This window comes from Liolophura sinensis, chromosome 9 (genome assembly GCF_032854445.1).
Source record: "Liolophura sinensis isolate JHLJ2023 chromosome 9, CUHK_Ljap_v2, whole genome shotgun sequence".
Lineage (NCBI taxonomy): Eukaryota > Metazoa > Mollusca > Polyplacophora > Chitonida > Chitonidae > Liolophura > Liolophura sinensis.
The window spans coordinates 24801990-24818618 of record NC_088303.1 but is presented as its reverse complement, the minus strand read 5'-3'; the positions used below and the strand labels follow the sequence as shown (position 1 = coordinate 24818618).

The 16629-nt window shown below is 36.9% G+C and overlaps 1 protein-coding gene across 1 annotated transcript in view; it reads right to left on the bottom strand.

Annotated features, from left to right (window-relative positions):
* LOC135475119 (multiple epidermal growth factor-like domains protein 6) overlaps positions 1 to 16629 on the bottom strand; it is a 125689-nt gene that overhangs the window by 71258 nt on the left and 37802 nt on the right. Inside the window, exon 4 of the mRNA XM_064754871.1 lies at positions 15624 to 15731. Coding sequence (XP_064610941.1) covers positions 15624 to 15731 — 108 coding nt within the window. The remainder of the gene's footprint in view (positions 1 to 15623; positions 15732 to 16629) is intronic.

Genomic DNA, 16629 nt, shown 5'->3' with positions numbered 1-16629 from the left:
CTAATTGCATTTACAATATAGTGCACATATCTAGAGAAGAATTTTTTAGAAATATATGTGTGTGTGTATATATATATATATATATATATATATATATATATATATATATATATATTCATATATATGCACAAGGACAACTGTATAAGCACTTATCCAACATTTCATCACAGATGCATTCAAAGACCTTCAGATAGAAAAATGGCAGGAACACTCTGTCAAGCAGAATCATTATATGCTATCATTTCACCACACTCTCTATAATTCTCAGCTAAAAATTAAACATATAAAAGAAATGGACTTCTTCTCAATATACATGCACATACAATATGGCAGAAGAAATTTAAATTCAGCTAGCAAAAAATCTAATAGCACATGAATTCAAATTTCAGTATTTGGAGGAAATTTAATTATGGCAAGATTCACACAGGTGCTGGCTCTCATTTGTCAAAACAGCAACAGGTGTACAAAAATAATGTGTGCAGAGAATGACTGTTTGTTAAATTCAAAATTTAAATATTGTAAATGACCTAACTTTCGACCCAAGAGAGCATTTTAATAGGTCAATAAATATTACCCTTGGGTGCTGAAATTTACAGATTTTCACAAGGATATCATCCCACATTGTAGCTGCCAATCACACTACAGAACACCTTTCTAAGAACACTCAGAAACAAGACAATTTGTCCAACTTAATCAAAGGCAACCTTCCAGATCATTTACTGTATTCTATGAAAGTCCATAATTTGTGGCCCATTAAGTACCAATTGTGATCTTGTAGCAAAATACTTATTACTTGTTCTCAATTTTAACTACTAGGGCCCAGAATCAGCGTTTCAATCAAATATCAAATTTTGTCTTGAGTCGAACCTGCCATGTTTTGCGGAATCGGCCAGCCAGTGTGTCTAGTAAATGTCTGCATCATCCAGACACCGCACACTTTCATCCTCTAATGCTGGAAAGTCTCTTTAATAAATGAAAACACATGTTCATAATAAATATTCCCCATCATCAATCACCTTCACCTTTCCCCCCTTCAGGCCTGTAGCATATCAGTGAATACCATGGAGGGTCTTTTATACAACAAAAAATTGGCACCGTTTGAGTGAACTATGTCTGAACCCTTCACCTGCACCAACAGTTTAATCAAATCAGATTGTACAGGTCTCGTGTGTTGGAGGTGCAAACAGAGCATTGTATCTTGATCTTTGGAAACTCTAGCACCTTAACAACCCCAGCACCCGAGTTTGGCTGCTTGGTAAAATGCGCTAGGTCATGTTTGCGCCACAGAAGAGAAAATCTTTGGACAGCCTTATCTCTGTATATAGTAAATCTGACAGACATCGATGCGCACTAGTACGCGCACTAACTTATGAGCTATCAGAGCTACATGTACCGGAGGAAGAAAAGTAGCTAAAGCCTGTTGATGGCACAGAGGTAAAACATTACGCAAGCCAAAATAAACTAGCTGGCGGGGGAAAAAAAACAGCCACCTGACCTAAGTTCAGTGCACCTTGGTGGGAAGAGTTCAAGAATGGATCCACAGGAACATACACATCTTATGTCAATGATTCCACAATGATTATAAACACATCAAAAAAAAAATATCCTCCCCTGAACTTATGACACTATGAAATTAAGCCTTACCTGTAAATCTGCCATTTCTATTATATGACTTTGATATTACACAGAGAATTGATTTCTCACAGATTTATTTGGTATGCCTTTCTGAGAAACATGAAGGTGCACTGATTTGAGGCTCATGACAATAATAAAATGAACACGTATCACTAAAAACTGCGTGTTCATGAAGATGCATTTCACTTAGAAGTTAGGAGTATTATTGTGTGTTCAAAAATATGTCAAATAACATCAGATCTGAAAAATAAGTCTACAGATACATGTAATAGGGAAAATGAAATGGAATATTAGACAGACGGGATGAACAGACAGACACGACTGTGACAATACATTCGGACCACAGTTGCCCGAGAGGATGAAACACAAAATCGTACTGTAAATGCTCTCAAAACATTATTTTCACCATGCACCATTCGTTATAATCTTGGTATCCACAGACTGACAGAACAGGTTAGACTTACTCCTGCCTTGGTCAATTTTTCACCTGACTTAAGATGACATGTTGGAGGGAAAAAAAATCTTAATCTGTCCATTAACTAATATTACTTGGTGGGAAGAAACATCACGCCCTTTTTAAATGGATGTTAAGATGTGGATATCCTACATAAGACGAGGCTATGTGTGTATAATATCTCCCACACAGCATGAATCATTCATCAAACTAGATCAGCTAACGAGCAGTAGTTGCATGAACTATAGCTATTAGCTTAACAAATCTTACAAAGTGTAGCTGTGTTTGTATGACAGGTGATGTATAGGTTTAACCCACATCCTAGTCCTAATGCTGATGAACAGGTACACCAGTACTGAAAGCCACACAGGTATCAAAGTTGTGTAACTGTCAGAGTAGTGTGAAAGGCAAAAAAAGCTTTCAATAACACAAGTAATACTCAACCTGAATTTTTGTTTGTTAAGAACATGTTCTATGCTATTAGTGTTGTACGAATTAATAAACCAGTAACTTTTGAAACAAACTTGGGGCTGGTGCAAATATATTAAAAACTTGGACAAATTTATTTTTAAGGCCTCTGAGAAGACTGCACCACTGACCTCTGGTGTATCTGGAGTAAGACACAGTCAATAAATTCAATATTTGCAGCATCCAAATCTTTAGGCAAGATTTTCATTGCAACAGACTGTCACGTGCTGGAAATCCAGGTAAACCACTTGGCCAGGTGGATTCATAGTGAGTTTAGTTCATCCTCAAAAAACGAGTTCAGGAAAGGATATTCAAGAACATATACACATTACAGGATTTATCTTTTTGGCAATGAAGAATATCTCCCAAATTGCTGACAGTACACAGCAAGTGACAGCAAATTCAAGCTGCAAGGAAATAGGAACATTTAATGTTAAAAAAGTAAATCCAAATCTGAATCACAGCCGTTAGGGGTTTTAAAGACGAGACACAAAATGTCTAGCTACACAACTTGGGAATTAAAGCTTCTCGCCAGCAAGTCAAACTGAGGCATCTCCGATGGCAGGAATTGCATCTGTCGTTAATAGTCGTTTGTCGGACACGCAATACTGACACACGTCACAAGTCAAATGCCAGAGCTGATTTGAAAAGCCAACCTTGTGCAGCCTAATTAACCAGGGTTAACACTAAGCAGATTTCTGCATCCAAAAAAGATTAAAAAAAAAGAAGACATTCCACCCCCGCAACATGGCCCACAACAAAACAGAGATGTATTCCATGTATGGTCCTGTTAGGAGCATGTAAAAATGGTTTGTTTCTACATCTGTTGGAGAAGTGCACAGCACAACTTTTCTGCAAAAAGTTTATTTGTAAAGAAAATAGAAAGCACTGATTTGCACATTCCCCAACCTCATTAAAAAGCTACTTTAAAAGGTCTTTTCATGACGACTGCTTTTAGGTCAAATAATGAGAAAGGTTATTTTGTGGCTTTAATAAGAAGGGACATTTTAGAAGTAGTTTCTTATATCAGATAGGACCACCAACTCTATGTGGGACAAAAAAATATATTATTTTGACATAAAAAAAAAAAAATTCTCAATCATTTTTCAGTTACTCGCTTACTTTCACACCCAGATGTAAACGACTAAATTTAGAACACTCAAGATAATACATCAACAAGGAAAACCAGAATTTATTTATGTTTGGATTTACATATAAAAGCACTGCAAAAAAAAAATGAAAATCTTCGTTGAAAAATCAAGGAAGAATGTAAATTACATAAATTTTGTTCCTGGTAATTCTGTTTTGTATAAAAAGCAAGATGTGAAATTCAAGGAGACCAGGCATCCAGGCTTGAGAACATACATTATATATGTTTGTGGTATGAATTTGAAAGTACATACATACAAAATTTGTGTACATACAGAATTTTGTCCACAGTATTGATAAATCATCCTGTGATTTAATAATTCGGGCTGTTTTTTTTTCCTGCTAATAAAATCTTACACCTTGATTATAATGACTGCCACCAGAATAAGAGAAATTTTGTATTTGGATTCACTTCAGAGTGAGTTACATATTTTAAATTTTAAACAATGATGTAAACATTAAAACAACTTAATATTCGAACTATTTTTCACATGAATATATATTGAAGAATTACAACTATTAGGTATCTTGAATGAAGGCCACAGGGCAGCACGCAGGCATGCCAAACATACCTTCCACATATCTGCAGAAACTAGGTTACAAATAACCAAAGCATTTTCTTCTAACAATACCCAAATAGCAAATAAAATAAAGTCACAGCCATAGGTAAAGGAAGATATAAACATCTTAGCAGTCTTTATCAGAGAGCTGCATCTTTCTGGTCTGCTGCTCAGCAATGGTCAAACAACCCGGACAACACACCTCCAGGAAATGAGGCCCCAAAATACAGGAACACCATGGGACAGGACAAGACAGGCTACCGTAGATATCCCCATAATGGGACACTCTCTTTAGACCATGTGGAAAGTTTTCTGAGTGCATGCAAAATAACCTATATATTAGATATGCTGGAACTGGATCAAGGTAATAATGCTAGAGTTGGCCTAGGACAAATGGTACAGCTGGATTTAATTTCTGAATTTCATATGCTTGGTAAGTACGATTTACTCAGGAATATTTTACTTACACAATGGTGGCCATATTACGGGTGGGAGGAGATGGCGGAAATCCAAGAAAATCTGCAGACCCCTTGTACGACTGGAGAGGAATCTGACTATTTGGCAAATACCAGATACAGCCTTTAAGGCAAATACTATGATTAATTTTATTTATTTTGATTGGTGTTTTACGCTGTTCTCAAGTATATTTCACTTATACGAAGGCGGCCAGCAGAGCCCAGAGGAAACCCATGACCAACGCAGGTTGCTGGCAGACCTTTCCACGTACGGCCGGAGAGGAAGCCAGCATTAGCTGGACTTGAACTCACAGCGACTGCATTGGTGAGAGACTCCTGGGTCATTACGCTGCCAAATACTATTAGAGCTGAATTTAAAGTCAATGCATGTTGGATTTAAAGCCAAAAGCTAGATCTAAATTTAAGGTAAATACAATAGCTTACTTTAAGCCAAATACTAGATATGGATTAAAGTAAATGCAAGGAACTGGATTTGAGGTCAGTGCTAGAGTTGGCTTTAAGGTTAATGCCAGTTCCTTTACAAAGGTGCTAGAGCCCCGTAATGAGTGAATATCTCAAATGGGTTCACACTTTCTGGAATAAGAATTTCCATCGCCACAACTTGGTCCATGCCCACTTTGAGTTTTGAGCCTGCCGACCTCAGAGACATAAACTTACAGTGTAATATAGTATCTCAACCCTCTAGACGATTCTACCATCAGGCCTCCTGCCTGCATGCAAAATCAGGAGGTACACGTAGCTCGTTAGCACACTATGAAGGACATGCTTTAAGTCTTTGATGAGGAGGAACAACACATCTCACAAAGCTGATGATATCAGATTGATCGATGTCGCCTATAAAGTGGTTCTACCAACAGTGTTATCGTTATTTGGGAAATAATAATAACAGTAACATACTATGAAGTTTGCAGATCAAGAAATGTAACTCTTCAAATCTGTCTCAGGCCTGCATGAAAAATATCTCTTCGATATCACAAACTGATACAAGTACATTATCCACATGTATTATCACAGACTGTCCAAATATTTATGCACAACTTTTTACCATGCAAAACAACATGTTTTTTTTTTTAAGAAATATGACTAAAATAACACTAAGGCTTGACATTCAACAATGATGGCACCACACATGTAAGTAGCTTGGTCTGGACATCAAGTCTGAATCTAAATGCAAGTCTGGCAACACCAGTGGTTTACACTGAAAGAATGGTATTTCACATACAAGGGTTCAATACTAAGGTTAAGAACCACTCAAGGTTATCTGGATATGTAATTCATGTACATTTATTTATATCTATCAGAAAACAAAGATATGGTGTACACATGTCTGAATAGGGCATGAACAAATTAGACTGGATTGCAGTCAAAACAATATTTATGAAAGTTACCAATTCTATTAATGCATTGAGGAATTCTAAATAAGGAATGAATGAATGGTTATTGACTTATATGCCACAATGGCAGTATTTCAGCCATATCCTGGTGAAAATGAAGAGCTGGGTAAATGTGCTTCACATATACAGCAAAAATTAATGTCAAAAAAATAGATCTGGTCAAATTTCTAGCCTGCCAATTTTAAGACAAACTTGTATCACAAACAGGAGAACAGGCTAGGCAGGAGTCAGAAGCCAGGCCTAAATGTGTCAACTTATGTGTACACCTCAACATTGTTCTCTACATAGAGTCATTAGTTACAATTATGAGACCTTTAAGGCTGTGAGTACTACAAACTCCTTCCATCAGTTTTGTCAGATTTTTCTTTCTACTTTAAGCATACACAATGCACAATTTGCCACAAGTATATATTGATTTTTGCATGCAGGTTTACATGACAACCATGTGAACTTCATCTGTTTCTCCACAGGTTCTGGAGAAACATGTACACATACCGCAAAATCCTTCAAATGTTCTTTTATTTCCCCAAATAAATATTGAATCCGTAAGTGAAAGTTGCTGCTGCACACAAACCACAGAAACTAGCTACTGTCATAGAAATTTTACGGTAAGCCAGTGTCCCCACACATTCACAACAGGGGTGGTCAATCCATCAGGATAGCTGTCAACATTAAGGATAGATGACACAGTCTGTAAGGCTCACTACACTGACCAAATAATGACCAATCACTGACCAGCCTTAGTACGATGACACTGATGATCTTGTGTACATATCACCCATCTGATATTCAGCATAAATGTGGCATTACTTGTGACCTTACTTAAGTTAAAATTATATTCAACCAACTACATGTACCATACATACGTAGCCAAAATCTGCCATCCTTCCATTCAGTGTATTTAAACTTTTTCCTTTCAAGTAGTTGTAAAATAATTTCTCCAAAGTGAAACACAATGACACTCCCTCTCCCAAAATTTACAATACTATGTATATATATTTTTACTTTTGCCACACTGAGATTTGAAAAAGCGTCAAAAGGATTCTTTCTCCAGTGCAACGGAATGAAGCTGCTGGTTTGGCACATGAAAACCAACAAGATGACAGCTTATTCTTGTACATGTCCCTCCAAACACAGGGTGTATTGTTTTGGCAAACATTTTTAATTCAAAGTTCTCTTTGATCTCCAACAATTTTCCTGACGTTAAAAGTACAAAACCAGCAAAATCAGACATCAATGAAATGAAAAAGATAGATCACATAACCCCTTCAGTATGAAATAACATTACTGAAATCTGGCAGATAAGGTTACAAGAGAAAAACAGCAATCAACCTTCCCTGGTACATGTACTTCTTGTCCCATATCAACATTTCCCTTCCCTGGTACATGCACTTCTTGTCCCATATCAACATTTCCCTTCCCTGATACATGTACTTCTTGTCCCATATCAACATTTCCCTTCCCTGGTACATGTACTCTTGTCCCATATCAAACATTTCCCTTCCCTTGGTACATGTACTTCTTGTCCCATATCAACATTTCCCTTCCCTGGTACATGCACTTCTTTGTCCCATATCAACATTTCCCTTCCCTGGTACATGCACTTCTTGTCCCATATCAACATTTCCCTTCCCTGGTACATGCACTTCTTGTCCCACATCAACATTTCCCTTCCCTGATACATGTACTTCTTGTCCCCATATCAACATTTCCCTTCCCTGGTACATATACTTCTTGTCCCATATCAACATTTCCCTTCCCTGGTACATATACTTCTTGTCCCATATCAACATTTCTCTTCCCTGGTACATGTACTTCTTGTCCCACATCAACATTTCCCTTCCCTGGTACATCTTGTCCCACATCAACATTTCCCTTCCCTGGTACATGCACTTCTTGTCCCATATCAACATTTCCCTTCCCTGGTACATGCACTTCTTGTCCCATATCAACATTTCCCTTCCCTGGTACATATACTTCTTGTCCCACATCAACATTTCCCTTCCCTGGTACATGCACTTCTTGTCCCATATCAAACATTTCCCTTCCCTGGTACATGCACTTCTTGTCCCATATCAACTTTTCCCTTCCCTGGTACATATACTTCTTGTCCCATATCAACATTTCCCTTCCCTGATACATGTACTTCTTGTCCCATATCAACATTTCCCTTCCCTGGTACATATACTTCTTGTCCCATATCAACATTTCCCTTCCCTGGTACATACTCTTCTTGTCCCATATCAACATTTCCCTTCCCTGATACATGTACTTCTTGTCCCATATCAAAATTTCCCTTCCCTGGTACATGCACTTCTTGTCCCATATCAAAATTTCCCTTCCCTGGTACATGCACTTCTTGTCCCACATCAACATTTCCCTTCCCTGATACATGTACTTCTTGTCCCATATCAACATTTCCCTTCACTGGTACATGCACTTCTTGTCCCATATCAACATTTCCCTTCACTGGTACATGCACTTCTTGTCCCATATCAACATTTCCCTTCCCTGGTACATGCACTTCTTGTCCCATATCAACATTTCCCTTCCCTGGTACATGCACTTCTTGTCCCATATCAACATTTCCCTTCCCTGGTACATTGCACTTCTTGTCCCATATCACTTTTCCCTTCCCTGGTACATATACTTCTTGTCCCATATCAACATTTCCCTTCCCTGGTACATGTACTTCTTGTCCCATATCAACTTTTCCCTTCCCTGATACATGTACTTCTTGTCCAGTACCACACATATCGGAAGGAACATCATCTTACAATCTAATAAACCAATGATTTGGAACTGTGCAAAGGCGACTTTTCTGACATATATGTAGTGTTAGATGTACAGACAGGCAAACGTATTAATACACATCAACACAGAGTAATTTAAACCACACATTCATGATAAATGTTTAAGATAATTGAGAACACGGCTATACAGGAGTATATTACTGAAAAACCTCACAGTTAAAACTTTTCTCATGTTTGAAAATGCGAGGGAAATTTATAAAATATGACACCTATCAAAAGTAAATCAGTCTTCTTTTTAGGTGATGTAAAGAAATATTAAGAATTGTTACTCATTTGACAACAATTTCTTCTTTTTCATTTTTCAAACAAAAAATGAATGAATTATAGAATATAGAAAGACAGAATATTTCAGTTACTTCAAAAGTCCAAAAGTCTTGGAAATTTTGAAACAAAGACAAAATTCAATTAAGTGATATCTTACACAAATATGGTACATGTAATGTCCAATCACAATCACTTCACAAAGTTCACCATTTCTAACACTACAAAAACAAATTCATCCCTCACAAATCGTACTGAAGTTGGCCAATGATTTATATGAATGTACATGTATATATGACAAACCTTTATTTCTGGTTGACCACAAAGAAACGCTCTCTCCTTTTTCACGACTAATGTACCCTTAGGGCGCAAACAACCCAGCAAACACTTATGGCTGACCACTCAAGTGTGACAGGAAGTCAGACAAAATGGACACTGCATGGCCTGTATGGTTATTAATCAAGCATCAGACAAACGATGTGTGCAATTAGCGGCCATACAACAAAAGGGGATAAAAACACATGTTAGGCCGTGTAGCCATCACCAGGGATGACAAATGGGACCCTCTCCTCTGGTATGGTCAGAGGTATGTGAGGCTGGTTCAGTCTGTCTGCTAGTCTGTCTGTCTGTAATCATTTGCATGATAAGACACCTGAACGCAAAGTAAATTAACCTGCTATAAATAGATATTAGCAGGACTGTCAGCAAATCTGGCTGCTTATGACAACAGTGTATCTATAACATATTTATTGGACAGTTGTTTAGTTACATAGTCTTAGAGCATTTTTCACCGTTATGATGATGGTGAGATTTTTGGGTGGAGGAGAATTTGTAATTTGTAACAACCTCTACAGACAAAACAATTACTTTAAATGCATTAACAATAAACCTGCTTAATTATCACATAGACACAGTGTAACAAATGTCCAGCAACTACAGCCATACCCTGCGAACTGAAGATGTGCGAATTTGGTGTGGCTTTTGATAATGGATAAAGTATATGTGTTTGTGAGAGCCTGAAGTCTGATTGGGGCATTTCAACTATAATTTAAATACAAACTGATTTAAAAGTATCACTAAATTCAGCATCTTTTGTGAAATGGAACTTTAACACAATTTTGAAATTCATTATCGACAAATGGAGTATCAAGTTTAAACATGGACTAAGACGGATATATAATATTCTCAGTTCTCACCAAGTTTCACCTCTATGCTATTATTGACAATATCACTGCTGAATACAAGGTTTTCTTCATGTCCAGACTGTCTATTACTGACTGAGGTAAAGTATGCTTTAAATATGCAAATAAGGTAACATGTTATAGGAATTTTCATGACTTTGCTGTGTGCTACACAGATTAAGCCAGTGTGACACTAAACCTGAAGTGGGTCCAATTAAACATGTCAAAAAGGTAATCTGGTCAAAAATCAGCCAAGAGCTTAAAAGGAAAGGGAAATTAAACACTATATATGTATCAGCTTTATTAAACTGACACTAATTTACATACTTTGCAAACATGCCAATGTTGGCACTGATAAGCTTTGCTAAAACATGCGAAACGGAAAACCTAATATGTGTGCTCCACTTGAATTATCCATAACAGTTTCACTCAAAAGATATTTTCATTTACACAGCCATGTGCCTAAAACACATGCTCTAGAAAAACATCTGATTAAAAACCAAAAAAAACACAGGAATTATCCATATCAAGTTCACTGATATTTACAAACTAGTTTGCATGTATACACTTTCAACCCATGCCAGAAAGTGATACTAATTTTAGTATGGATACTCCTTGCTGCCAAAAGTGTCACTAACAACTTATTAAGACCACGTGAAAACTGATCAATTTGTTTTTACATGGGGTAAGAGTTCATGAAGCCATATATCAGTTAAGAGTCTCATGTTTGTCCTTAGAGGTCCAGGGTTGGGTTGTGAGATGGGGGTTGAGGGTTAAGGATTGTGGGGTGGGGTGGGTCATGAATAATGCATTATGGGACCGCCATGAAATGTGATCTTGCTCTTGCTGCCCTGATGTGCCCTTTATGTGTGGGAGACATGATGTGAGCCCAGAAACCATCTGCCCTGCCACAGAAGACTGGTCACAATTGCAACACCTGAAGCAAAACTATCAGGGACAAGAATAACATACATGTAGATGCTTGTGAAAGGACTTGGTCAAACTCAGAATGTCCAGTGGGTTAAAAAATCAAACATGGCTGAGTGGGCCCTATGGGTAATGAGATGAAAAAGGTCATCGTGGACACGACATTCAACAAGCGCTGTGTGTCACAAATCAACAGACACACGCTTTGTAAGACCTACTCTGACAAAGGCGCCTTACCAACAATGAATAATAGAGAGTCTCTATATTAACAAGTAAGGAATTTAGTCTAAAGCTGTGAAGGTTCTAATATTTATGTCCTTGACTAGGATGATAAACAATGAAATACATCACCACTATAAACAGTAACACTCCTGTCCAAGAAGTTGTAGTCAGGTAAAATAAACATAAATTGCCCATAACCAGAATTAATTGACTGTATCAGTTTTCTTTTTCAAAGCAATTATCATTTCAAGTAAATGAACATACTGACTTCACATATGCATTTACATAAAATATAGATGAGTTTTAGATCACACTTCACAAAAACTTTAAAAGGATTAAAACGGTCTCACAGCTGCAACTGTTAAGAATGTGTTCAACAAAGAGCATCCATCAAATCAAATTTTCTTTTGCTTACACTTATTTCATAAATCAAAAGATAAATCGTAAAGTGTCAGAAATCTTAAAGTGTCATAAACCATATGATAAATGCAGGAAACCTACTGGCATTTTATCCCAAAAATAGTGAGAACAGAAATTATAATGTCAATGAAATGCCAATTAAAAAATTGGCTAAAAAAATTTGCCATAAATGTTCAAACTGCAATTTGCTGATATGATGACATGAAAACTCACATTAAAAATTAAAAGTGCCCATAAACACCATGAAAAGCACTGAACACAGAGTACATATAGTATCCTTGTTAGCTAGTACTACATTTGTCTCCATGAATACTTCCCAGACTATCTAGGAATCTGTTAGTTGTGTACTTGTGCCAGTTTGTCAGCAGATCGTTTATTATCTCAGGTAAGGTTCACCTTAACACAGCAGCAATCATCCCCTTTGTTATCAAAGCGTTTGTTTACCTGATCCTACTAAACACCCATTAACCCTCTTGTAGCGCCCATTAAGGGATATCATCACTAAGGGATACCAGAACAGGCTTTTTATCAATAGACTAAGTGAGAACTCTGAACAAATACAGCTCTGTAAGAGCACATACTAATGGATAAGAAGACATGTACAACAGTCATCCCTCCTCTCCTCATGTACATGTACCTCAAATGGATTACATTGTTACCAATCAAAGATATACATTTTGATATACATGCACATTTATCAACACACACAGCAGTGTAATGCTTTTTTAAAAATAAAACACTAACTGTATACACATGTAAATGTAAACACAACTTTGGTACATAAACATAAAAGAGAATTTTATTCAAATTAATGCTGCTTATAACTTTATATCGTAATAATATCTGGTTCTTGGTTTCAGACACCAGAAATAAAGCCCCAGCCAGTCATCTTGACGTAGCCTTTCTACGCTGAATTATCAGGCAAAAAGTGCTTGGTCAGCAAAATTTCACCGTTTCAGACCAGGCCTGACTTAGGGTTGAACTCGTGTCCTCCATTTATGAGTTATCAGTCTAGACAGTACATTACTATGTCAATATTCCTTAAGAAAGCAAGTAAACATGTGAAAAGGTTGAAGTGTTAGGGTAGGTCTAACAACTAACACATACTTCCTCCTGATGTCAGGGAATTCTGTCCTTTCATTGGCATAACTGTGTAGTTCCTGTCTAATGGCTGCCAGACATTGGTATGCTTCGGGCTGTGTGCTGTGATGTGGCCAGATCCCACTTCTGCCACCAAAATTTACTCGAATGGTGGCAGGAATAAAAGATTGTCCAAAGGAAACGTGGGTAGAAGGAAAACATTCTTGTTCTACAACTGCTCTCGTTATATAAAGCTTACTGCTCACTTATTAAATTAAAACAGAATGTTTTCTCATTAGATGAACTTGCTAATTAGGGCAATTTTTTTTATGAAATGATCTGCTAAGTGAATAACAGAGCATGGTTAAGATTATAGCAGGAGACCACACAGAGGGTGAGGACAAGATTTATATCATACTATCCCCTTGCTCCCCATTTGTAGCATTTTTATCCCATGTTTTAGCCCCTTTAAGAAAGCTGCCAATAAAAGCAGAGAGTAAACAACCAAATTAGCCTTTAATCTTTCAGCTGTATTAGCTTTATTCTATGTGACAAAGGCAGGCACATGTACCCACATCAACTTGATAATGCACACTTACTTTCACTTCATACATGTACATCTTTACCCTAATTTTCTCATCACCCTGCTGTCTACTCTGAGCTTTTTATGTGAAAAGCACCTTCAATTTAAATATTCACATATATTTTAAGTTTCTAACAAGTTCTGATGTTAAATAAATCGAAAAGAAAAATTTGTGTACGAAATGGAAACATAAATAGGCAAAATCTGATCAAAATTATTTGCATGTAAAAATGTTTAGAACATGGAGAGCATGTGTCATTCAATGTTAAGACAAGCTGCAAATTGTACGCCTGTCTGACCAAGCTGAACATTTCTCGCTGGCTGTTTACACAGACTGTCCTTCACAGCTTGGTGACAGATACATTCACATGCACACACTTTTCACCCATGTGTGTGTGAATTGAACTAAAAGCCAGTGTAACTATAGTGTGAACATTGAAGAAAAGCCAAACGCCATAATGACAATATGCATAACATCAGAATCCACAGCATTACTTATAGTATGGACCATATATATGTACGCATGACAAAATAATATGGGGAAAATTAATAGGTATATTCACGTTGAAGTGTGTTTTTTTTTTTTTTGCCTTTCCTCGGTTTGAGGTGTTAAGTAGCATTATTTCATTCATTTTGTCACAGGCTTAAAAACTGAATGTGAACAAACATGTCCAACGGTATCTGATTTTCTTTCTAAGCTTAGTTGAAGCTTTCCGTTTCCTTATAACACCATCCCAACCATTTCATACAGGTTTTAAAAACAAATTTTAATATTCCACCTTGCTAGTGAGTTTCCTTTTGAAGTTTACTTGTCCGAATTTCACAAAATTAATCCAATCGACTTCATTCCACCCGTTGTGTGGTCCGAGCAGAAAGCATTTTTTTTTCTTTTTTAAATAAATAAAACATTAATTTGACAGTTCAACCACAAAACAGAAAAAAAAATTTGGCAATTTGGATAAATAATTAAATACCCGATCCTCCAAATGACAGAAGTGGTACTTCATAGTTAATGCTGCAATACAGAATTGCCCGTTAGAGTTAATCCACTTGACCATCCGCCATGATGTCACCGTGGGGCGCGAGAAATCTGACAGGATCCCCCAGCTCAAAAACCAAACACTTCCAGTTCAAGGACAATCACAAAATGGACTTGACAATCAAACCATCTTGTTTAAGATCAAGATAAACACACAGAAGTACATAACATCAAAGTTGGTGGATTTCAAGAGGGGAGAAGTTATATCAATGGCATTGAAGTAGATCTATTCTATTGCACCATAACACATGTACTGAGATTCAAGTCACTACACCAAGTTCTTGGGAAGATTTCAAATGGCTTCCCCAATTCAAAATTCTTACAAATAAAATCATTATTACCTCAGACAAATTTACGTTCCGCATATCAACTTCAAGTTAATCAACTTCCGCGCATCACAGGTACATTGTAGATGTATTACGCAGTCAAAATGGCATCCAAAAATAATTAAGCCAAATTAAAATATCTACATATTATAAAAATAGACAAAGAACAACTGTATACCTTACACAAAATGACATAGATCATAATTGTCATAGCCACTGTATACCCTATTTTCTTCCTATATAATTTGGGACACCTGGTCTGCTCATTTTAGCCAATATATGTCATTCTAGCAGGAATATGGAGTTTCTTTTTTCTCACATGGTTAGACCATCCAATGGACAACATACTCATATCTTTACTTTTCCCAAAGGCTGGTAAAGAAATGTAATATTCCACTTTCAAAACTATTGATATCTCTCCCAAATTTTAGAAGAATTAGGGTAATACTGATATAAAAAGAGTTCATTATACATATACAGCAATCAAGAAATACAAAAACAAGTTCAGAGATCTGCCATAGTTTGAACTGGACACCTCAAGGTCCACCATCTCAGACAAGGTTCTGGCCTTTCAGCTTCCTTATACTGCTGACTGATGCCTCACAGGTGTGAATGTAATATAGAGCTGGTCTTACCGTACTGGCACCTGGGTCCCTGGAACCCTGCCGCACACTGACAGGTCTGGGAGTAGCCTCCATTACGACACCGTCCTCCATTAAAACACACACCGCTGTTACACTGTTCTGTGAGGTGAAAAAAAAAAAAACACATTTAAACAGAGAGATACAGTACTCTACATACATGTATGAATATAAACAATTCTGGAAAATGTCAGATGTTCGTGTATCTACTGGGCAGCATACGACTATGAACAAATTCTTTACAAACTCAACATAGTTTTCAATACTGAATCCAGGGAAACAATGGATCAACTTACGCTTGAACTTACATCTTCACAATTAATCTAAGCGACATGACCCAACCAGATGTGGATGTACCTCTCTTGTTTTTGAGTTTGATTCATGATTTCTTTTTGCAGGATGAAAATACCATCGTATGCATGTCTTCAAATGTATAAAAGATGGTCACTGTATTTGTTATCGGTTTTACGGTGTTTCCTGCTCTCATAACAATGCATACAATGTTTAAGGCTAATCAAAGTTCGCCAGAATACATTGAAGAGCAGTGTAATGCACTGGGCATACCAAAAGAGAAACAAAAATAAACATGAGACAAGCTTAAACTCTGAAGTTATATTTCTAGTATCGATATTCACATGGCAGAAGGCATTTTCATTGCTGCTATTGTCCATCTTGACACATCTTTCTTATTTAAACTAGATGAATGTAGTGTTACTAGACGTCTGACCCCTAAATCCTGTTTAAACCTTGCCCCCATCCCTCTAACAATTGCTCTGGGAAATATCTGTCAACAACAACACTGTACACCTAACACATTGTACAACACTTGGCTTACATAACACACTGCTCTGACAATGAGCAGGCATGCCAGCTGTCAACTTAAATCAGACCTCTAACAAATTCTTTTTAAACAAGCCCAACTGAGTTGGTCATGTACATCTCCTAGTACAAAACTGACGTATCAAACTGCTCATCTTTCACATATCATAATTCTTTAGTG